Consider the following 25,226-nt stretch of genomic DNA (forward strand, 5'->3'; position numbering starts at 1 on the left):
AACATGAAGCAGGGAGGCCATCAAGGTACAAGTCAGTTTACTTTGAAGATCACTGGACCTATGACTGAAAGTTTTAAAAAGTATTTGATAGCCTACAAAAACAAGGTTAGTAAGTGAATTCATACCCAACTAACATCTCCCCACTGAAAGCAACCATCCACATTCAAGAAATAACACCTTCCTCTGATCATTCCAATGGACCCCACCCCTTACCCCTTGATCCTGCTAGCTTTATATTACATGTTTGAAGTGATCCTAAGCAACAGATGGCTATTCTAAAAACACTGAAAATGTATTACATAATATACAGTAATACAAAGAGTTAAGCAAACAAGCATATTCAGCAACCAAACTTAAATTATATTTAAAATGAACCCAAACACAACTATTTTTGTTTACATTGTAAGTGCTATTAACTCTTTTAGTTAGCACAAAACTTTGTAAGTATCTCACCTCAAATATTCCCTCCATTCTTTAGGCATAAATGCTCCTCCACACTTACATTACCTAAGCACAGACTTTACCTATCAATCTCTGGATGTGGCCAGATGTGTAAGATGGTTTACAGCACTATATAGATCCCTTTGTGTCCTTATTCAAGATTAGATCTAGGTGCCAACCTTATTATTTTGGCCTTTTTTCATCATGACTCATGTACCTTCATTTTAAGTTTGACCTCATGTTTGTAATACCTAATGACTGAGGTATGACACCAATGAGGCTATGTTGTGTAGAGATCTCAAAGGACCTGGATCTATTACTTGTGTTTTTAGGTAACACACCTATTACGTGTGTCTGGTATGTTTTCCTTATGCTTAGTATTTTGAATGAGAAACCAGTCCAAACATTTGCTTCTTAATTGTTTCTTTTGACTCCCCCTTGATTCATCAAAGTCAAATTATAGGAAAGGAAATGTTTTCAAACTTGAGATGATAAACATGGGCCCGATTCACAAAGGGTCTCCAAATTCGTGATAGAGGTCCCGACGTAAGGCGGGGGTCCCACACTCATGGCAGGACTTCCGTACTACAGTTATCTATTGTGGAGGTCCCACATCGAGTGCAGTACTCCCACTGCGACTGCAGGGCCTCTGTCAGGTGTGTGGAGGTCCTTTGTGAATTGTGTGTTTTACTTTGTTTGTGAGTCACTCAGTTGGGATAAAGAAATGATTTGACTCAGCTGACTATGGTTTAGGAAAGTATATCTCTTTTCTTTCATAACTCCAACTCCCATCATCACTGGAGAGAAGAAATCAGACCACATCCATTAAAGGCTTGCTGCATTACCTAAAAGACTATGGGCCTCATTTATGAGACTCCTTGCGCCTTAAGAATGTCACTTTTTGTGACATTCGGTGGCACAGAAGCCTGCGTGATATTTATCAGGCAGGACTAAGCCACTTTATTTGGCTTAATTCGGTTTGATAAATATCAGTCCCTTTAACGCAGTGTTCGGCATAAAAGGGGCGTGCAATGGGTGTTGCTGGGGGCATTCCCAGCAACATCTATAAACTTTTGACACTGCCCCAGATTTACAAGAAACCGTAAATCTGAGGCAGCACCAAGGGAGGCACAACGAGGAGAAATATCTTTATTTCGAGGAGAAATATCTTTATTTCGAGGAGAAATATCTTTATTTCTCCTCGTTTTCCATTCTACGTGGGCTGCATTCTGCAGCACACAGAGAAAGAGGAAAGGTTTCCTTTCCTGTACAAAACTAATCATCCCTGCAATGCAGGCACCCTTGCACCATGGTGCAAAGGTGCCTGCGTTGGCGCACGGCAGCCCATTGTGCGGCGGCGCAGGGGAAAGGGACAGGAATGCGCCGTATCTTATAGATTCCTGCCCATTTCTGTTGCCAGAGAGAAACGCAGCAGGAAAGCCTATTGTGCTTCCCTACGTCAAAACCTCATAAATGAGGCCCAATGCATCTTGGCTGAATGCCATACCTTTAAAAACCTTTCAAGAGTCATTGGTTTCTACACCAAAAGGGGTAAATCTCGACTCTACCCTGGACATCTTTTTAACAATGAAATCTAAGATATCAAAGAGACCTTTAACTGCCTTGCTCATTAACTCTGCAAGTGTCTGAGGAACCAGAGGAACTCCATGTGTCCAACAATGTGATTTTTTTCTGAAAGGATTGAATATGCAACTTTCCACAATTCTCATAATGGACAAATAGCTCATCCAAATAGCAATTCACCCTCCTGGATTAATGCTGCCGTGGATAAGAAAGTGTCTTCTGTGCGCCTCGTAGGCATTCCTTTGATACACACTGTTAATTAAGAATTATTAACTACTTGTTCATTTTCTAGGTAACACGCCTAGCTATGGCTTGTACTACCTTCTAAACAATATCTGTAACAGGGTCATACATAGTTCAACTCTGCAAATAGTTTTATTGATATACCACTATCGATTTGATTAAAAGCAGTTATTCCAGGATGAAAACCTCTTGTCTTCTGAAATTAATTTTGCATGGCATACCATCATAGGATGTCTAGAGTCACATGCAAACATCTTGGTGTCAAACCAGCACTGCTATTGAATCTTGTACTGTTATATTCTAATAACATTGTACATTCATCATCTTCCCTAATAGCTCCCACAAATGTCACGCTAAATATTGCAAATGATTTATATTATGTTTTTCCTTTCCGCTTAGCTCCCTCGAACTGTTGAAAGGAAAATGTATTGTATTAATTAATGTACCTACAGAAATTCTAATTCTTAAGGCTTTTATATGCAAAACACCTCTGGTAGCATCTTGAGTTTTACATGATACATTTTATATGAAACTAAATAGAATACAGATGTGTAAAGAAAATATAATAAATGACGATTTTGTTAAAACGTTCCGATCATGGTGATCACACTAATGTGCATGCTTTTCAAAATGTCTCCTTTGCTGTTTGTCGTGCCAAAAGAAAAGTCAAAATTACCATAGAGATATCTCATTTTTCAGGGGTGACGTTGATGCAAATTGTACACCTCTTCACAGTTATATTATATTTGAAACAAATGCATTCCCTTTAGCTTTGAAAGTTTGAGCTCATGTTGACTGGATTTTGCATTATGACCGATATTAAATTGGCATTTAAGGAAAGCTGTGATTGATGTCCATTCCATAGCTTTGCAATTTATAGACTTCTTTAAGTTACGATTTTAAAGGTTTTATGTCTCACTTTTGGAAAAACGAATATGCAAAAATCCCTGAGGATGTCATTTTGAGTTTGGCAATGCGGTAAATCCACTCAGAAATAGTAGAGGACTTGTCTGCCAAACTGGCTGTTCCTCTGCTCTGTCTAGAGCTTGGGAAAGTACACATTTTCCGATGACAGAGCCTTAGCTGATTCTACGGTGGAAACTTTGGTCCAATGGCCCATCCCCCAAATGGCCATCAGCCCATGTACATCAGAATAATCGTCCTATTTGGAGCCGTTATTCTGATGTACAACTGTTGTGTTTGGGACCACCAGGGACGACCTTGTGGTTCCAAAAAGAAAAACATAAAAAATTACCCCCACGTTCTAGGACAAAATTTCTTGAGCGTCAGGGACCTATTTTTTGTTTTTCATTAACAAACTCCAACTTGGGAAGTCTGCTGTTAAGGTCCAAAAAAAGCATTAAACGTGGCATCGACTCAAGGAAGCTTCAGTGCTGTCAGCAGAGCTGCAGTGGCAGCAATGTCTCTAAAGGCACAATGTCTATCTACACATTTGGTGGGTAGGTGAGCAAAAGCCTTGGCCTCTTTTGACCTCCATTGATCTTGCCGGCCATCTTGCCAATCACTAGACTCTTAATCTACCCCTCAGTCTCCAACCCAATCCTTCAAAAACAATTTGTTTTTAATAATTATTGTGTTATAGAATTAGGCAAATCCCAATTACAAAATAATGTGACATTGTGCCATCTACTGCTGACATTTTAAAAAACATAATTTAAAATATTAACAGCTGTGGTAAACTTACCAATAACATATGAAAGGATGAGGTTCCAGCCAGTTATAAAAGCCCAGAGCTCGCCAACAGTTACGTATGTATATAAATACGCAGAACCCGTCTTGGGCACCCGAGCGCCAAACTCAGCATAGCAGAGACCCGCCATCACTGAGGCCAGAGCTGCAATGAGAAACGATACAACAATACTGGGTCCAGAATTCGCTTTTGCCACTTCACCAGCCAGTACATAGACACCAGCACCAAGAGTGCTGCCCACTCCCAGGGCGATGAGGTCCACAGTTGACAAACAGCGGCATAATTTTGAATCCTCAAGACTGTCCAGAGATACAATTTTTCGTCGTAATAAACATCGGACAAATGTTATTGCAGGCCCACAGGGAATCATGGTGTACTCTGTAATCTGAAAATAAAAACACATTTAGAATACATATATAATATAGTTTACAAACATAAACATAATAATCAATCTCAATATTGTGAGTAAAATTATTTATTAAATGTGGTTGCATGAGAGTGGTCAAACTGTGCATGTGTGTGCATGTGTGTCGGGGGGGGTGTTATGTGTGCCACAATCAGCATTAGGGTTGTTCATTGTTCGGTATTAGGGCCCGATTTAAAACTTGGCGGTCAGGCCATCTTCTACCATGGTGATGCAGTAAATCATTCTGTCCCTGTGGTGGAGGTCTTGACAACACCACAGTTTGAAATGTCTGTTGCAGCAATTTTAAGCATTGACACCCCACAACTAAAAAATCCAGATAATCTAAAGTGACTCAAGGGAGTGAGCTTAATAGTCACAATGAAGGGCAATGGTACTCTGTTTCTTTTCAAAAGTCATGAGTGATCTCATACTTCGATATTCACATAACACCCTTAAGCAAATGCCAGTCACAATAAACACACGCACAAAATATCATAGAAGGGATAAAGTACCCCCTTCTGTACATTATAAGGATATTGCAAGTCATGTAGGAGTTTCATAACCATATAGAGAAATGAAAGCCGAAGACTGATTCCTTTATAAGGTTACGGAACTACGAGGTGACTTGCAATATCCTTATAATGTATGCCGGTGAGTACTTTATCCCATAGAATGTATGGTCAAACCATCACCTTTCCCATTAACCACTTAAAGTCTTGGTGTGTGGCTCTTTCACATGAAAGAGCAAGCATGTTGGCATACATGAAAAATATAAATAAAACCTCTAGTGCAAAATTAAACACATCAATAACATGTTAGATATTTGTTCCAAACAGATATTAGAAACAGTTCAATACAAGTCAGTATGAATACAGGCATAAGGACTCTGGTTCATCCATGATGTCATTGCAGATATACACATTGGCTTGAGCAACATATAAATTACAGCCCATTCTTAAAAGCTGAATCAGAACAAAAGGGCCAAAGGAGGCATACTGCACAGTAGGTATAATTGGTCCACTGGAGGATTGACATGGAGGAAGCAATAGCATCTCTTCAGGCTGAGAATTCAGTGCCTTTTATATAACACCACATCATGCAAGCAGGAACTCAGTGTAGCATGAGACACTGTGTCAAAGGCTACGGAGAGGTCAAGAAGGTTCATCAAGGCTACGCCACTTTGATCAGTAAAGGCATTTACATCTGTACTAACACTACCTTGGTCCCATGTATGGGCTGAAAACGGTATACAACCTTTACCACGCATTTTTTACCACGCAATACCATTACAACGCTGGCATTACAACGCAAACCATTACAACGCATTGCGCTGGGGGGTGCTCTAGGATAGGGAATAAGTTTAATTTTCTATCCAACACCTTCCCTAGTGTCCACGGGGACTGGAGTTGGAATAGAAAATTATACTTACCACTATCCAGCATCTCTAAGCGCTATGCGTTGTAAAGGTATGCGTGGTAAAAACCGCGTTGTAAAGGTATGCGTGGTAAAAGTATGCGTTGTAACGTCATACATCCGCTAAAAACCACCTTGCTAAGGTGCAAATACATTATTAGCGCTGATGGAGGTAGAAGGCTAACAGTTTATAATGCTAACACAATAAAGCCACAAAGGGCAGGAGACAGATAGAACGTTGTATTCGGTTTTTCAGAAAAGAACCACTACGGATCTATTCCACATAGTTGAAATTATAGTTCGACCAAAAGAGTGGAATCACTGGTCATGCATAAATGGTGCGAGTGATCAGCTGCCAGCTGGAAGAAGACACTGTAGAATGGGGTGTACAGGGAACCAGATTTTGTAGATAAAAATATCTTCTTGATGGAATCATCAAAGAATGAGCAAACTTCACCTGCACATTCACCAAAGTTTCCACGTGATTAAGTCGAAGGGTGGAACAACCGGAGCAGCAAGGCTGAGTGCAGATGAAGGCATTAGACAGCCCGGATGTGAGGGATTTTATCAGAAAGAAAGGCCAGGAGAGATCTGCAGAGGGATTTGGAAAGGAGAACAGCGGCAAGAGAATAAGCATGCTGGCAACATTTTGTTCCTTACTTGAAAACCTCAAATGAAGAGTTAGTGGCCATTGCAAAGGGGGTGGAAAAAGATTAGGAATAGGCCTTTATAATGTCACTTGTATAGTTTTTATTAGCAGTTGAATGTTGCTTGGAAGGTCTCGAGCAGTTGGTACCATAGGTACTCCAGGTGCCCACATTCTGGTTTAGCAGAAGCCTTTGCCTCACTATCCCAGGAGGCAGAATAATGAAAGACTGAGAAAAACACGGTAACATTCTTCATTTATCTTTTGTCGTTTGCATGTAGCTCCTTGATACCAGTTCATAACTCTCTGAGTTATAGACAAATGATTATAAGTGTGAACTGCAGCTCGCAACATAATCTTGATAGCAAAAGCAGTTACCCACTAAGCCTTCTACAGAAAATGCAAATCAGTGATCTGCATGTTATATTCCGTGCATTACAGCTGGTACTTTACCCTTCCATGCGTTTTTGTGATGAGTTTTGTGATGTGACTGCACACAGATTTCTAGGGCAGGTGCATTTACCAACTGGGCCGTATTATGCATTTTCATTGTCAGTGACTGCACCTACCTGCAAGAGGATATCTGGGGGGTCTACAGGACCCTCTTTCCACACTCCAGAGTGCCACTCTCAGGGGGTGCTCTCACAGAAGGTGACGCACTGTGAGTGAGCCGCCTGAGAGCTTCTTTGTGTCTGCTCCCGTGCCTGTAATATGGAACGGGCGCAAAGGCAAAGGAAATCCCTAATTTGCATCGAGCAGTCTCTTATGCAAATGAGGGAACTTACCCTGAAGGTAGCGTTGGCGCTTCAAGTGCGCCAGCGCTATCGGTATTATTGAAGGGGACCCACAAGCGTCTGCGCCCCCTTCTGTAATAGCAAAGTGCCCTGGGGGAGCAAAAAGCAGGTGCAAACGTAGTAAGGCTCCAAGTATGTTACTGACCTTCCATTTCAGGAATTTTGTAGATGATTCAATTCCTTTTTGAGCCTTTCATTGGACCAAAGAGATAATTTATTATATTTATCTCTTTACATAAGCTTCATTGCTTGGTTTTACTTAAGAGAAATTGTCACTCGCAGTGTCACATCTTTTTCAGTAGAATGTCAGTCAGTCAGTCAAATTCGCTTTATTCGAGATAAAAACTCATAAAAGCACGATTAAACATTTTGGTTCCATGCTAAAATAGGTTTACAAACTCCAATAAATTTCCATTATTAATAATACATTTACAGGTTTAAAAAAGAATTAAATATACAAAGCATTTTGACAGAGTATTTAAAAAACATCAAAAAGATCAATAAAATCACAGTTCAAGGTACAAATTTACTTCTGATTGCCAATGCCACCCCAGAAATTTTCAGTAGAATGTCATTCGTAAGTACACAAAAGCATGAAAATGTCACACATAAGCAATGCGAAAACTTGGCAGCTATGGGACAGATGCTGCATTAATTCCATTGTAGGCAGCTGCCTCGATGCTCTACCACAAATTTCCACAAGAAGGCACCAGTGTGCACTAAGTGTCCAAATAAAAGTGTACTGCACAAGGCTCGAAAGTTGGACCCGAGCTGGGAACAACTTGGGCAGGAACAGTAGCCAATCATTGATCTGTTGGACGAGAATCACAGAAAAACAAACGTGACCTAAGCTGAAATTGACGCACGGCCGTCGGCCATGGAAAAATGAATTTATTTCCGATTTGGTACCTAATTCGAGGTACCCTGGTCAAACTGGACAAGTAAGAGCCCCATCAATCAGAGTCATTTCAAGTCAAATATAAACTACATACTAAGCATGAATGCAGGCTGACGATTGAGGAAGCACTCTTTGATGATATGTATCCTATTAAAGGGTGGTCCTAGTAATCCAAGCAAGTACGCAAAAAAAAAAAACGTATATTCATTGCACTTCAAAACCAATCCAAAGACTAAAGAAAGTTTGAATAACACACCTTAAAAGAAAACGTGAAATATGAAAGCAGCAAGAAACTCATTCCAAGGCTCACATTAGCCACATATGAAAGCGATGAGGCTCCCTAAATATGTCATTTGGAAAGAGTGTGTTTTTGTTTATTTTTTTTAATATCCACATATTTTTTATTGTCTATATTTGATCCGTATCTGTATAAATATGCAAGTGAAACGTAGTTGAATCTATTATGTCTGGTGAGGTGCAGTTGTATGATGCAATCTCACTGCTTAGCTCTAAGATTTCCACCTTTTTGTGCACCCCCCCTCCGTCCCACCCTCCTACGAGATGCACCTCGCCCCCTCACCTCAACTTAGCCAAGCTCAATCAGTCGTCAGCAAACTCTGTTAATTCGCACAAGCCTTTGAACGCCGCCCTTCCTCAACCTGCATACCCTAGCAACCCTACTATCTACACTATTCCAACCATCTCCTCTGTTAGAACCAAGCAACCACCTAAACCCTCCCGAGCACCCCCACATAAACACAACATCCCGATCACCCTTCAGAGCCCAAGTGCCCCCGTCACCAAAACAGTCCTGACAGAGCTGCGCTGTCTGCTCCACAACTGCAGATCTGCAGTAAAACACAAACTTGAAATCTCAGATATCATCACCCACCACAATATTGACATGCTCTTCCTCACAGAGACCTGGTTCAAAGATACCTCGCATGCTGTGTTAGATCTCCTATTTCCTACAGGCTATTCTATACTTAAGAATGACAGAACAGAAAACACGGGGGGAGGTGTTGCAGTCATCTTTAGAAACTCCCTTCAACTTAAGGCCTCTCCTATCAGCTCCTTTCTCACCTTTGAATGCCTTTCATTGGAGTTACAAGTGCATCACCGTTCACCCCTTAGGTTCCATGTCATTTACCGTCCGCCTCGTAGCGGCCCTGCGTTTTTGGAGGAACTCATTGACTTCATCAGTGACCAATACTCGCAAAGTGACAATCAGACTTTCGTAGGTGATTTCAATCTACACTGGGGCTCACCGCAAGACTCGTCCGCAAACTCCCTGGCCACCTTCCTCTCTGATAACAATCTCATCCAACACTGCACAGAATCAACACACTCTAAGGGCTCAATCCTGGACCTTGTTATTTCTAAAGCAGGCTTGCTTTCCATCTCTACCCCTATTCGCGTAGATTGGTCTGACCACCTCCTCATCCCATTCTCTATTCAACTATCACACGCTATTACACTTGGCCAACCCAAGAGGGCTATCTCCTGGTTCCGTGATGTTAAAAATATTGATGTCGGTCCCCTCTGTGACAGTGAAACAATGAAGGTTTTGGATCCTACATCTACCCAGCCCGGATCTCAACAATGGGAAAAACAGAAACAGTTGGCTGGACAGGACAAATTCTCAACAAAAATTCTGCAGCCACGCAGTCAAACTGTACCACGTGACCACTGGATTATTATTCCAAACAATTTTCTCATTTATTTTTCAAATGTTTCAATTTTCAAACAAAAGCACAAACAGAATGACCATCAGAACAGTGGGTTCATATGCACAGTATCTACAAACATACAATATATACAATATTTACAACAATCGAATTAAGCGACAAACATAGTGAGACACCAAACCAAATAAACGTATATTGATTCAACTCAATTGTGATTATATACAGTGCTTTTTTAAAAAAAACATAAGAATAAACAAAGAACCAGTCCTTTAAGTGATGAGACCAAGGGACAGGCGGGATTAAGGTGGAAAAAGGTGCCTGCCTGTCAACTATAACCTGTGGTCAAGTCTTTTATAGGGGTTGCACTGCTAGGGTCCGGCACACTCAGACTTGTTGTGTCCTAGCGGCACCCTTTGGGATTACCACAGGGTGGAGGTGTCGACGCGTTTCGAACCCGGATGTTATGGGTTCTCTTCAGGACAGGGACTGGGGACAATGGATCTGCACAAGGCCACAACGTTGCCGAGGTGTAGGTTAGTCGCAAAAGATATTCAAGGCTGTTATTTTCACAATGTTAAACAGAAAGCGTGGTTGCCGCGGCGCGGAACACACTCAGGGCTGATGGACCGCTGTCTTTTTTCAGCGCAGATGGTAGGTACTGCACTCCAAACATGCAGCACGTTAGGCGGCGCCCAGTGCAGGCCAGCCAGCGGTATAAATTTCACCGTGTCTCGTCGTTTGGAAAGAGTCAATCTTACTTCCTCGCGGAGCTCAGTCTAAGGCCCCCTCTGTGAATCAGCTTTGTTATCACTTCCAAGGCTAGACCCGAACCTAGATGTGGACGATCTCACCTCCCAATGTCTCACAGTTCTTGCAGATGAAATCAACAACGTCGCTCCACTCAAAAGCAAAAGATTAAGGCCCACCCCCTCAGCACCTTGGTTCAACAAATCCCTCTATGAAGAAAAGAAGCAGCTAAGATTCCTGGAGAAACAATGGAGGCAAGTGCCATCCACCGATAACTTGTCCACGCTCCGCTCCGCAAGATCCAAGTACCACAAACACATCTTCCTTGGGAAAGCGGCACACTTCAAAACCCTCCTTGACTCAGCCAAAAATAGACCCAAAAAACTATTCGATCTCATCAAGTGTCCTGACCGCTCTCCCCCTTCCTCCAAGTTGGAGGACTCTGCAAAGAGAGCAGCGGATTTCGCTTTATTCTTCGACGAAAAAGTGAAATCTCTTGTGGATCAGGTCGCTCATCCTACCCCACCAGAGGAGTGCAAGTCCTCAGCTGTTTGGCATAACTTTGACCCCATTTCTGAAGATGCCCTTCTCAAGTGCATCCGCGAAACAAAGCCCTCCAACCATCATCTGGACCCCATCCCCAGTGCCATTGCCATTGACTTTTATTCCCTTTCCATCTCCTACTGGTCCACTCTGGTCAACCTCTCCCTCTATCAAGGCTCCCTTCCTGTCTCCTTCAAAACTGGGCAGGTCACCCCGCTTCTTAAAAAACCAACTGCTGATGCGTCTGACCTCAACAACTTCCGCCCCATCACTAACTTACTTACCCTTTCTTGCGAAGGTTACAGAAAGATGTGTAGCAAAACAACTCTGTCATCATATCAAAGACAATGATCTTCTTGACAATTTCCAGTCTGGCTTCATTCAAAACTGCAGCACTGAAACCGCCCTACTGCAAGTGGTTGATGACGCATTGAGGATCCTCGACTCAGGGGGGTCCTGTCTCTTAATTCTCCTTGACCTTTCTGCAGCCTTTGACACTGTCAATCACAACACCCTCCTCAACATTCTTAAACAGAGAATGGGCATGGAGGGCACTGTGCATAAATGGTTTGCTTCCTTCCTCTCTGATAGATCACAAATGATCAAAATAGCGAACAGTCTTTCATCTCCTGTGGCGGTAGGTCAAGGTGTTCCTCAAGGCTCTATACTTGCACCCACTTTGTTCAACCTTTATTTAGAACCACTAGGAAATCTCCTAAGTAAATCCGGGATCCATTATCATCTCTATGCTGACGATACTCAAATCTACCTCAAGGTTGACTCTACTCACGATCTCTCGATCCTAAGCTCCACTCTTGACACCATTCATAACTGGATGTTTACTCATCAACTGATTCTGAACCCCTCCAAAACCGAATTCCTCCTCTTCTCCTCTTCAATCTCTCCCCCCCCAGTGCAATCTTGGATGGATCAGCTGAATCTACTCAACACTAAACCCATCATTGCCGACAGCGCAAAATCCCTGGGTGTCATCCTCGACAAAAAACTCAATCTAACCCCTCATATCAACTCCATTGCAAAGTCTGCTCGTTACCATCTGCGCCTTCTTTGGGGAATCCGTTGCTTCTTCCCGGAGCAGGACCTTATAACCCTGGTGCAATCGCTGGTCCTCTCAAGACTGGACTACTGCAATTCTCTTCTTACTGGCCTCCCCAAATCCCACCTGTCCCCCCTTAAATCTGTTCTCCATTCAGCAGCTCATTTCATTTATGGGGCCAAAAGAAGCGACCACATCACTCCCATGTTATCCACCCTCCGCTGGCTTCCAATCGAGGCTAGAGCCATCTACAAGACTGCTTGTATCGCCCACAAAGCCTTGCACTCCTCCTCTCCTCGCTACCTGGCGAATAAACTGAAACTCTCTGGTGGCTCTAGACCTTCACGCAATGCGGAAAATCTTCTGCTTGAACCTCCCACTTTCAAGAAGGAAAGAACGATGGCCCAATCCTTTTCGGGCAATGCGGTGAGAATCTGGAACTCCCTTCCACCGCAGCTCCGGACCACCTCCTCCTCCCAGGCTTTCAAAACTGACCTCAAAGCTCTCCTCCTTCAAAGACACTTCCAAATGTAACTCATGCCCTCTCTATTATCCGTAGGAAGCCCTTCCATTTTAGAAAAATCTACTGTACATGACTATGGAAGTGTTTTCCCAGTGTGTTCTTGTGATCTGAGAGTCTGCCATTTTGTGCAGTACTATCTCTCTACCTGTGTCTGGTACTCATGTGTATCTTTCACCCGTCACTTTCTCTTGTAACACACTGTTTTCTACCTCCTACAATTGTTTATTTTTGATTCCCTTCTTATTGGTTCTTGTGCTTGAGTGCCCCCCATGTATTGCAGTATTATAGCTTTATGTTTACTTTGTATGCTTTTGTAACTTGCACACGTCACTTTTTCCTCCTGTAATGCACCGTTTGCTACCTCTTTTATTTTGTTGTTTCACGAGTGTCACTTTTGGAATGCACCGTTTGCTACCTCTTGTATTTTGCTGGTGTAATGTTCTCATGTACCAGTTTTGTTCCTATTGTGAAGCGCTCTGACACCTTCGGGTAAAGTCCGCGCTATATAAAAATGCACAAATAAATAAATAAATAAATAAATGTCGCCTCCTGTTACACTTATCTGCAGTGCTGCTTGTGGGGTTTCCAGGGAGGGGTCAGGGCAGACAGCGCTATACACCTGCCCCCGCCCCCCTTCTCCTCAACCCCCGCCACCTCTCACCCCACGTACAGGCAGCTCAGGAATTATGAGCAATGGAAAGACGAGCGTGCTGGAAAGAAATGTCTGCCGATGTTTTCAGAGGGGCGAGGCTAGAGGGCGGTGGCTCGAAAGACACCTGTGATTGGACGGCTCTACCTAAATGTGTCCGTGCTACTGGCTTCTCTCTGAGCTGTCACCATCAATCAGTGCTGCCAAAATAATATGCAGCACTGTTTGCTGTGGGTTCAGTTTATCATTACTTTATTTGTTTTTCACGTTCTCCCCGTCCTGTTTAGTCTCGAAATAAAAATAATGCTCACCAAAGAGCTACTTGGAAACGAAGACCATGTCTGTCTCTAATGCGCGCTTTCAGAAGAATGTTCTTGGAAGAGATTCCTCGGGGTGATCACACTCGGAAACCGGAGGGTAACCTTCAACACTGGCACTAGTTGCATGAAAGCAGCAACGCGAGGCATCCACCGCCTGAAGACAACGTGTCAGGGCTGTAAACACGAGCACACGGTTCCCTCTCGACCAAAACAACTAGAACAGGAATGCCAAATGTGCAAGTCACATTCAAGGGAAGGCCGGAGCACGAGGGGCGCGAATGATCGATGACTTCCTGGTAAGTCAAGGTTTACCTTAGACTGGCTGCCTCAAACAGGTACTTGTCTAACCGAATAATATACCATCTCCTCTTTGGACTTACTAGTCCAAGTCCTTACTTATTGAGGATATATGAGCTAATATCATATTAACCAGGTATACCTCAAATTAAGAGAACAGACAATCAATACTGCTAAACTCCTACATGCAACCACACACAAACACCCCCCACACACACTCAAGTTTTCAAGGAACATAAATCATAGCATAGTGAAGAATAATTGTTTGCAATTCACTAGAACTTATATCCAAAAATAAATGACAAACAAAAGCATTTTAAGGCAAACATGCTGTACATAGTTCTTGCAGAAAGATTCCTAGTTTCTCAGCCATATCCCCAATTGATCATGCTTGCACACCTAAGTGGAAAGTTGTCCCAGAAGAGTCATGAGCTTAATCACTCCCATAGCCCACCGACTAACTGCGGAAACCGAGGCTTTCCTACCCGTCCCTGCTGGGCCAAATGGTACAAATACAGACTAGGAATTCCTGAAAGAAAGAGGGGGTTGTAAATACATCAACAATGCTCTACATACATACATTTTGTGTTGGGCTCTCTACCTATCATCTAAATGATTAGGGAAACAATTGCAACATTATATCCAGAGTTCCATGGAAAAGGGTAGGAATCTGATGCCATGAGCAGAGCAGCATAAGACTGCGGAAAGGGCCACCAGTGTCGAAAAGAAAATTGCAGAACTCGAACCAGAAGTTTAAGAGTTTCGAAGATTATGAAAGGCTTGTGAAATCGCCCTTAAAGCCTTCTTAAACTAGAGTCCACCTTCGGGGCATGCGGAGATCACGGTGCACTGCAAACAGTGGACCACTCAGGATCCAAATATACATTTAAAGTAAGACATCAAAATAAATTAATAGAAGACACACCTTGATCAATGAGAAAAAAAGCAGAATTTTCACGAATGACTGGATTAGGGGTTAATAGTAGTGGAAAGGTTGGTAGAAGCACCAATACTTTTCAAGTCTTTCTTGTAAAAACAAATCATGTAAGAGTACCCGCCTCTAGGCAAAGAGCCTCAATAAGTAAGAAATGGGCCAAGGAAGGCCAATGAGGATGTAATGGTGCAACACCCTAATAGAATTTCAGTATGTTGAAATGGTGGTGGGGGTGTTACAGTTTAAACTTAACAAAATACAGAATTTAGCTACATATAATTGATGTCAACAGCAGAGTCAAGGCACCAAGTTAAAGGGGTTTGAGAAGTTAACTTATGAATTGTGGTGGTGAGCGGCCGATAGTGACAGTGCTGAGCAGCTCACTTTTCGCCCGCATTGTGCCCAGATGAAATGATCTGTGTCCATCCAATCCAGCCAGCAGACCTGCATGAATAAAGATGTTGGGCATATGCTGGAGTACTCAACAGTGGTTTGTGAAGTGATCCAGGGATAATGAAAATGGCATCTTTAACTGAAGAGGGCAGAGATACACCACATGCAGGCAATCATGATGTCTGTGAGGCTGGATTGAAGAGGCTCCCATTGGCTCTGTAAGTGAACAGATTTTTAGGAGGGCTACCAAGTCTGGAACATAGTTTGCCCCTTTGGAAGGCTGGCCTGCTGTGTACCAAGGTCACAGGTACAGTCACAATATGAGTGTATGGTCAAGATGGCGGTGGAGCTTGAGTGAATATTACTCTGCCTATAAGGGCAGTGGGGTGAGCCAAGAGTCTGACACCCGAGGGGCGACATGAAGATGACCACTGCAGTGAAGGGTCATGGAGCTCCTGCGGGCCAGAGCATAGTTTGCCCCACTGGAAGACCGGCCTACTGAATGCTGAGCTCACAGGCACTCGTGTGCAAAGGTAGCAGTGTGCACTCGTTGAGTGGAGGTGAGCCTGGAGAGAGTCAGGCGTGCGGGGGTTCTTGGTATGGTAAATTGAGCCCTTAAGCTGGTGGGGCTACGGATGTGGGAGTCAGACCCATCATGCCCCTATGCCTGCTATCTTGCCATAGTGATGGCAGAGCCAGGCCTTGTCATACCTTAGTGCTGGTAGGACCTTGCTCTGGATCAATGACAGGGACCTCAAAGAAAGGAGGCAGCAGAGATTATGTTTCAACCACCCAGTGGGTATATGGGTAGCCTCTGATGGACAGCCTGATAAATCTATTTCTGTAACACATTTGCGGACTATTGTGGACTGAAAAGCATGCTCCATCTGGGTCTTCTCTGGCATTAAACCCATGGATGATGTGAGGCTCCCTTGAGGGGGAATGAGTGTCTTCAAACTCAGTTGGAGTACTTCACACATAAATTGGTATGGGACAGGAACTGATGTGGGGGCTAAAAGAAATAACAATGGTGTGCCATAAGATGACGAATGCCAAGACCACGCCGGCAGAAAAAAAGTGAGGGCTATAAAGTATGCAACACAGAGATGGAGACAAGGCAGGACATGCAGATAAACTGGATAATCTCCAGGCTGCCATAAGGGAGTCAAGTGAAGCATTGGAGCAGAAAATGTATGCCATACTTCAAGCAGAGCAACATAAGACTGGTACAAGAATCACAAGTGTCGAAACGAACATCACAGAACTCCAACCAGAAGTAAAAGAGTTTCGAAGACTAATAAAAAACTTACAAAATCACACTAAGGTCTTGGGATGCAGATGTGGACGGGCATTCCAGGTGCCATAATATCAGACCAGTACAAATGCCTAAACAAATTGAAGGCTCGGCTATGGAGATTATCTAAAAAACCTGACTCAAACTGAAGGTGGCACCTGAGGGACTTTCAAGCTGTTTATCATGGAGAGAGCGCACAGTGCCCCTGGTGAACCACTACATCCAATAGAAGCAAGAATACTGAACTAGAAAGATCTGGACACACACCAGGACATCAGGCCTGACACTGGTAGACGATCATAAAGTGTTTTTGTTTTCAGATTACAATGCAATAGTGCATGCTAAACGACACTTATTTGTGGATGCAAGAAAAGTCTCAGACAGCTGGGAGTGGCTAAACTGGATCCTCTTTCCTGCCACCTTAAAAATCATGGGAAACAATAAGACTGTTTGCTAATCCAGATGAGACGTGCAAATGGGCTGAAAAATAGGTAGGTGTCAATAACAAACCTCTAGAACAACTACATCCTTCTAGGGAAAAGCGACTGCAGTCACAGAGGATGGGCAAGAGGACATTGATTATCAGGCGTCGAAAGAACAAACAGCAGCAGAAAAGCAGAACGCGTCAAGGACAGCAAGCAGATGGGAAGGATGAAGCAACACAATCCAAGGTGCATGCTCTGACTGTGACTCAGAAGTGCTGGGCTCAGACAGCACAGAAAAAGTGGATGGCACTGTCCCGGTGCCTGTAGTCATGCCAATGACTTCTGAAGATCTGAAGACATAAGGGCATATTACCAACAAATAGCGATATTTATCGCTAAATAGGGTTAGCGGCAATATTTTTATCGCCGCGCATCACCATTTTTTTATCGCTGAGATAACTTGCTATTAGCAAGGTTTATCTCAAAAGCCATACAAATCTGGCGAAATGCGTGAATATCGCTGAGAATACAGCGATATTCACGCATTAGCGACAAAATGCTCTTAGCCATGTTATCCACCTCCCATTGGATAACATGGCTAAGAACTGGTCTGAGCAGGCGTTAGTTTTTGGCAATAGCGGGAATATTTCCATCGCTACTCCTGCCTTGCTAATAGGCAATAGCGACGTTAGCGACTGCTTTCAGTCGTGCACAGGTTGGGTACGCCCACTTTGCATGTAATTAGCGATAAATATTGCTGACATGCAAAGCGGACCCCAAACCGCTCGCTATCGCCTAAAAGCTGTCGCTAACATCAGTTAGCGACAGCTTGCTAACAGAGCGATAGAATTATCGCCGCTTAGCTGCCAAAAACCGCAATAACTGCCTATCGCCACCCTTGGTAATATGCCCCATAATACCCTGACTTAAGATGGTTGAGATATTAGACTTGACTATTGGTTTTTAGGGTCGTGCTGCATGAAGAGTCTTAACCTGACTGATCGAGCTCAGAACAGACTCAGGAACCCATCTTGTAGAATCGAGTACAGTGCTTCATAACCGAAGGACGGACGTTTATCAATATCTCTGTTTCAAAATACCATATACCACTAGAGACTTTAGCTTTTGAACAATGTTTTTAAGGTGTCTACTTTTTCCTTGTTTTTAGTTCTTCATTTATAGGTATGCTTATTCAATCTTTCGTACAGCGCTCTGATACCCTTGGGCCATGTTTGCGCTTTCTAAAACACCCTAAATAAATAAATAAAATAGATGAAATGTACTTATGTGTAGCAACTGCAAAATGTAACCATGTTGGGTAGAGTCTGTGCTAAACCACTAGTGTCTGAAATTGGTAAATTGAAACGGTTAGAACTATTGCTGTTAAATTCAATGAAAGTTCCTTTGACATTGGAGCTCCCCCCGCTAGATATCTTCCCACTATACAGACCTGGAGATATCTATTTTTTCCTCTAGTTTGTGTGTGTTTTTTAGTATGGGTCTAGAGATTTGGGCACTAGTTCCTTGAGTAGGGAAGGGGGGTAAAGTTGTTTTTTTATCAATCACAGAAAGGACGCCTCTTATTCAGAATCAATGGGGCAGAAGTGGTATTGGGAAGGGTGGAGTATTGTAATGTAGCTAGCAAGTCGGGCAGCAGGGAATACTTGGATGAATACCGGACCTAAGGAATAAAAGCCACTCCACTCAAACTCATTTTAAAAAGTGTGAATAACTGTTGGTACAATATAATAACCCGGAATGTGAGGAGATTTGGTAGTGCAGCAAAGAGACACAAAACACATGGATTTGTAGAAAAGAAGAAAGTTGATATTGTGCTTCTTTAAGTAATGCATATGTCAAAGGAGGACGGAGAGAAGCTGAGGAAAGGTAACAAAGGAGGGGACAATTGTATTATACACATTATGCTTCATATGCAAGAGTTTCATGTATATGGGTGTCCACTGTAAGTGAAAAAAAGTATAAATGGCAGAGCGGCACACGATAATTGAGGGTAGGCTTGATGGTTCTCCCGTGATGTGGGTAAATGTATAAGCACCTAAAACAGCTCAAGCAGACTTCCTGGATAACATGGCAACAATGTTGGTGCATGCTTAGGTAGTGCCAAAAATGTGGTATAGGGATTTTATTTATGTAAGAGATGTAGAGCAGGGCAGAGCATACCCACTCCTGCCAGGAAGCTCTGCAGGCAAAGCTTCTTAGAAGCTACAAAAATGGCAGAGAAATTGGCAACTAAGTGACACAGGGAGATGGATGCATCCAGGAGTAAGGGATTTCTCTTGCCTTTACCATGTACAAACTATACATTCCAGAATTGTTTTGTTCCTCATGACCACACTAGCAAGGAACTGTATTGTTGATTCTGAATACAGGAACGATATATATCATTTGTTTTCTTTACAGACAACAAGGGTGCTATTGATAATCCACCTATGGTTTGCGAGACATTTAAAGCCACCCTGCTAGGTGTATATATAAGTATGACTCATGGGGTCTGGGAAATATTGGAATCAGAAGTTACTACACTGAAGGAAAAATTAAACAATCTGAGCTGGCAGCGTATTCTTCACAAGAGAGTTGTATGCTATTATCATGGGCAAGGAAGTATTTCAGGGAACAGTTGAAAAGGCAAGGAAGGCTTCATCACAGGGCATCGCACAATGAGGAAAGACAATGGGGGGGTAAAACAAGTTGTATACTGGTGCGGGAAGAAATAATTCTGGCACTCAAATGATACTCATGCACAATTAATGCAGCATTTAGGGAATTTTCCCAAAATCTATATATGAGAACCATGGACTCAACAACACAGAATTAAATAGAGTATTTATGCAAGGCCCCTTTGAAAAAGTTAAATGAAGATCAGAGAGCTCAATTGGACATGCCAATGGGACCAGAAGAGAGAAAAAGAAGCATAAAAGATTTAGCTACAAGGAAAACCCCTGACAACAACAAGTTGCCAGTGATGTTTTACTACACATAACAACATATTGAATCAGTACCTACTGGATCTATATCTGGCAGCCATGAAGAGAGGAAATATATCACAATCTTCTAAATAAGCACTGATAACTACACCTCCAAAGCTGAACAATAATCACTTGAGAATCAGTTCTTACAGCATATTACCTCAATCCCTCTCTCTCTCTCTCTCTCTCTCTCTCTCTCTTTATCTCCCGTAATATCATTGTCTCAGTGTCCTTCAATGATCAGCATGCACCATGCAGACATTTACAGCTGTGGCTGCAGTGCTGGGTGTATAGGATGGTTTCTTAACTACATGCACTGCAGAGCAGTCCATTTCAATTTATAATACTGTTTTACAGTTATACATTTTAGGTGGCACAGGATTCTTTTATCCTACCTTTTAGACTGCATGGGGACATAATTGAGGTATGCACTGAAGGCCCACCTCTATGGCAAAGACACACAGATAAGTGTATGTTTCTTTGGCACATTAACTATGGTTTAATTCCCATCTGTCAACCCGCTTGTCCAAGTTTTTTATATAGATTTGCCAGAGTTTGATAGAGCAGAATTCACTGCTGTAGCATCTTAAAGGCACTTTAACGTTATATTCAGTTAAACAACAGCATTCGGATTTTCATAGTGTGGAAAACGTGCAACATTAGTGAACTCCAGTTTATTTAAGTCTAACTACAGTATGTGGTCTTTTAAAGCTGCTGTGGTTAAATCCTTAGATGGTTAACTGCTTCCCCTTGCCAACCTTGATTACAATGTCTTTGAGCTATGGTAACTGAGATTCAGTAGAGCAAAGTAGCTGTACCTTCACTCCAGCGTCAATAGCTGGACAGTAACTGTATTAATGGAAACAATAATGTGGGTGATGTACAATATGAAGGGAAGTCTGTGAAACAATTGTGAAATAGTGATAGCTTGGCTACTCTGCGTTGAATAATAGTTCTCAGCTGATATGTCAAAGATGACCAGGTTGTAATGTTCTTCCATCTTAGATTGAAGTCAAAAGGGTAAAACCTAAGAAGAGTGCCATCTTGCTCTGGGTAAGTATAAGCATGTAGGAGAGGCCCATGAGCAGGATGTGGATGAGCATGAGGGATGAGGTTATATCTCGCTTATAACAGCTCACCTCCTCAGCAGGCTGCAATGGCGGTGATCAAAGCAGCAAGGTACGGAGGAAAGAATAGGAAAAATGTATATTATTAATTTCTGAAGTGCACATCCACCAAAATATCTTGGCACTGAATAAAACAAAACACATCTCCGACCTCCTAACTTACATCAAAGAACTATACAAGTTGGAAGAGCTCCCAAACATGGACATCATTAAGGGGTTGCTAAGGGTTGTTGCTGCAACCCCTCATGCCCCTTGTGACCCCGGGCACTGCCTTTGCGACAGTGCAGCTTGTCCTTATGGAAGTGGGTGAAGGCTTCACTCTTCCTACGTTTTGTCAATTTTCTATTATACTAATAGTGAATAATATTACAATATTCCCTATTAGTTTCATGAAGAAATGGATTACAAATAGCTGGAATATGACTTTCCGTGTCAGCTGAGGTAATTAAAAAAAAAGCTTTAAAATGTATGTAGGTTGTGTGAGTGCTTGTAGCTTTGAGTGTGTGTGTGCATGTATGAATTTATGTGAAAGTGATTGTCAAGGGGCATGTGAAGTCACTTCTGCTTCCCCTAGCATTTTGGTGAATTGAAGTCCATGCTCCCAAAATTTCAGCGACAATTCCCTGTGAACGGAGAAGATGAGAGCTCCAGAGTATAACTGCGATAACAGAGTGTTCGGTTGCACATTATGATTGTTGCAAGAATCTGCATTGAAACCGGCGGTGTGTAAAGTTCTCTTAAGTACAAGGCAGCTAATATTTGCTGTAATGAATTTCATTTCAGAGTTTGGGGGTACAAGGTTTTGGACACGAAGATCAAGGCTTTCAACTCACCTTTCTTGTGCCGATGGAGGAACTTGACAGTGCTAGGAATATGTGACGCTTGCAGCAAGCAGGCTGCTAAATTTTTAATCAACTGTTGCCACTTCAGGAATGTATCTGCCAGGGGCGGCTTCTCTGTTGGAGTAGAGGAGCCTCGTCGCACTTAAAATCCCCCCAAACTCCTGAAAAATAAAATGGTAATATATTACCATTTTATTTTTCTTCCCTGTCCCAACAGAGCATCAGGACAGGGGCGGGCCCACTGCTGAGTGACAGCAGCATGTCACTCAGCAGGGAGGAGGGTGGGCTAGATGTGCACTGTTTGAAATGCGCATTTAATTTTGACTTGCTGTCTTGTGATGGCCAGCCACACATGCACACTTTAAACAGCTCTAACCCAGCTTTCTTAAGACAGTAGGGTTAGAGCAAGACAAAGCCTCCAGAGTGCTGTGGAGCAGCGAGTGAGGCCGCTCCCTCCAATCAGGGCTCTGCTCTCATGCAGTATGAGGGCAGTACCATGTTTGGTCAAGGGGGTTACTGCTTTCAGTTGCGGTGTTGAGAAGAGGACCGGAAAGGAGGATGTTGCGTCGTGTTCAGGTAAGTTATTATTATTTTTATTTTATTTTGAGTTTGTGCCAGTCGCACCCGCCCTCGTAGACGCCATCCACCACTGGCATCTGCATGAAACGACTAAAACAAGCAAGTTTGCAGAGAAGGAATAATATAGCGTTTGCTATTAAAAAGCTCCAAACCCTTTCCAGTTTACAAAAAAGAAGAAACAGTGACAACATGGTCCTGTATGAGAATAGGATGAGGGTAAACTCTAATCCTAGGAGGAAACAGACTATCAGTGGCAGTTTTGACCAGAGATGCTTGAAGTCCAGGTTACTGTGTGAAGAGCACCAGTGTTAAATAAGCATTGACAAAGCCAATAGGTCTGGCTTTGGCCAGCTGGCACTGTGGTTAATGTTTTTATTGTAAACATGTGCCACAAAAAAGAAAAAGAAAAAGAAAAAAGGAAACATGCTGCCTAAATATAGTCACATGCGCACCCTAATATTTTTAACCCCAAAAAATAACTATCAGGTACAATTTTGTGAAAATATATTTATTTATTTCATGTAACATCAAAACAAAAATAATGTCTGAATCATGGTGAGTCGTATCTCCTCGGCCATCAGCCGTTCCCTGACATCCCCAAGCCATCATGCTATAGGAGAAAGACTAGTTTTTGCCCAATCAATCATAATTCTGTGTTTTGCTAACATCAGCACCAAAGATGCAAACCATTACCGTATTATTTTTTTGTGCAGAGGGTGCAAGCCCAGCATATAGTGTTTCAAGGAGCAGTGCACTCTCAGCTGAGGCATCACTGATAGACAGTCAATTACCTTTGTCCAGTAGTCAACCACTACTGGGCAGGTCCACAACATGTGAAGTAGGTCAGCTGCACTCTGTCTCCACCTAGAGAATTCCCCTGTTTGTGTCGGGTAAATTCTACTATGGTTGAGCGGGCTCAAATCGGCCCGATTGAGGATCTTAAATTGTACCACGTGAAACCTAGCATCACTGGATACTATTTTATGGTACCCCAGTACCCTGTCCCACTTAGAGTCAATGAATGGGGCCCCCACATCCACCCCTATTTAGCTTGTGCAGTCAAGTTGTGGTGCAACCGATCTTCGACCACTGACCTATAAACCTGGGACACATATGTTTCCCCTCCTGCAAATCCACCAGAGCGTTATGCGTGTGTGATTTTGGGGGTCACACCTTGGAAGGCCAGTCCAACACCGACAAGACACTGCAGCGACTCGGGCAAAGATCCGGAACTGTCCCAGTTCAATGTAAAAATTTAGTCTAGCCTCCTCAAATGTTGGGAAAGTTTACCGCTCGTAGACTTCTCCTAGCTCTCACCCGGCCCCCCCTCCAACCAACTTGCTGTAAAGGTGATTCGGTCCGATATCATGGAGCTCTGGGTGTTTCCACAGGTCCATTGTCTGATGTAAAACGGGCAACCTTCACCACATGCCTACAGAAACAATCCCAAATCTGCGACATTAAAACCACCAAATATGGTACCCCTGAAATCGCCCAACGTGCCACAAGGTATGCCACTTCCAGATCCCCTGGGTGCTAGCATCCCTCAAAAAGTGCCTATTCCCAATAAGTGTCAGTTTGCCACAGCGGAGGTGCTGCATTTGGTAAGCCATGTAATAATGCTCAAAGTTGGGAAGTGATAGGCCTTGTTTCTCAAAGGGGAGCTTAATTGTTCCCAACTTAATCCCGGGGCATGCGCCGTCCCAGAGCAACAGTGTGAGCATCTTGTTGATCCGCCAAAACACTAACTGCCTTGGAACGCATACAGACATCTAAAGAGTATGATCATTTTACAAACTGCTTCCCTGCCCACAAGGGACGAGGTCAGTTTCCTTCAAAAGGGAACAGATTTTCAATATTCAATAGTAACTATAACTCGCTCCCTCACCGTGTGCAGCTATTTACCCCACATATTACATTACTGTATAACATCATTGATATCACTGCAAGATCTGAAATTACATTTTTACAGTTTTTTCAGTGAATTTCTAGTTTAAAAAAAAAGGTTAAGTAACATATTATTGCAAAAAGAAGGGGACCCCTGAAAAACTAGTATGAAGTACATCTAGACAGGAAAATACAGTAATGTAAGCTTTCTAGAGCTACTTCAACTTAAAACACTCCTTAACAATTAATTAAAGGAAAACATTAAAGTGACACTCTACACAGATGCTGATTTTTAGAAAAATACATTTACTTTATTCATATGATATTCTGATTATAAATGTGTAAAACACAATAAATTTACATACAGAGACAATCACAATAACATAGTAACATATTATTACAATTCCTAGCTATAACATTACTTGAACCTTTGGCTTGTTCAATGAAAATTAGAAAAATAAATACACACATATGTACACATATATATAAAGCAGAGAAATCTGGATAGTTCCCAAGTGTGTGTTGTGTATATATATATATACATACATATATATATAGATATATATATATGTATATTTACTGTCGAAACGCGTAATGGCGGGCATGCTGAGCGAGAATATATTTAAATAAACTCACTTAGTTTGGCACCAAGAAAACGGGTTCCTCTGTTCGTTTTTTTTCCAGTCTGGCGGAGCGTGGCAGGGCTGGGATTGCTTGGCGAGTTCTTTTTTCATTGTTTGCACCTGGAGGCTTTCGTTGGTGCGAGAGGAACCCCTCCCCCTTGAGAGGCTCGGCGGC

The 25,226-nt window shown here is 42.6% G+C and overlaps 1 protein-coding gene across 7 annotated transcripts in view; it reads right to left on the reverse strand.

Moving 5' to 3' along the window:
* SLC7A2 (solute carrier family 7 member 2) overlaps positions 1-25,226 on the reverse strand; it is a 641,379-nt gene that overhangs the window by 195,332 nt on the left and 420,821 nt on the right. For all 7 annotated transcript variants that reach the window (XM_078678125.1, XM_078678124.1, XM_078678123.1 and 4 more), the window contains one exon: positions 3,974-4,364. In XM_078678125.1, coding sequence (XP_078534251.1) covers positions 3,974-4,349 — 376 coding nt within the window. In that variant the 5' untranslated portion in view covers positions 4,350-4,364. The remainder of the gene's footprint in view (positions 1-3,973; positions 4,365-25,226) is intronic.

The sequence above is a fragment of the Lissotriton helveticus genome, chromosome 2_2 (genome assembly GCF_964261635.1).
Source record: "Lissotriton helveticus chromosome 2_2, aLisHel1.1, whole genome shotgun sequence".
NCBI lineage: Eukaryota > Metazoa > Chordata > Amphibia > Caudata > Salamandridae > Lissotriton > Lissotriton helveticus.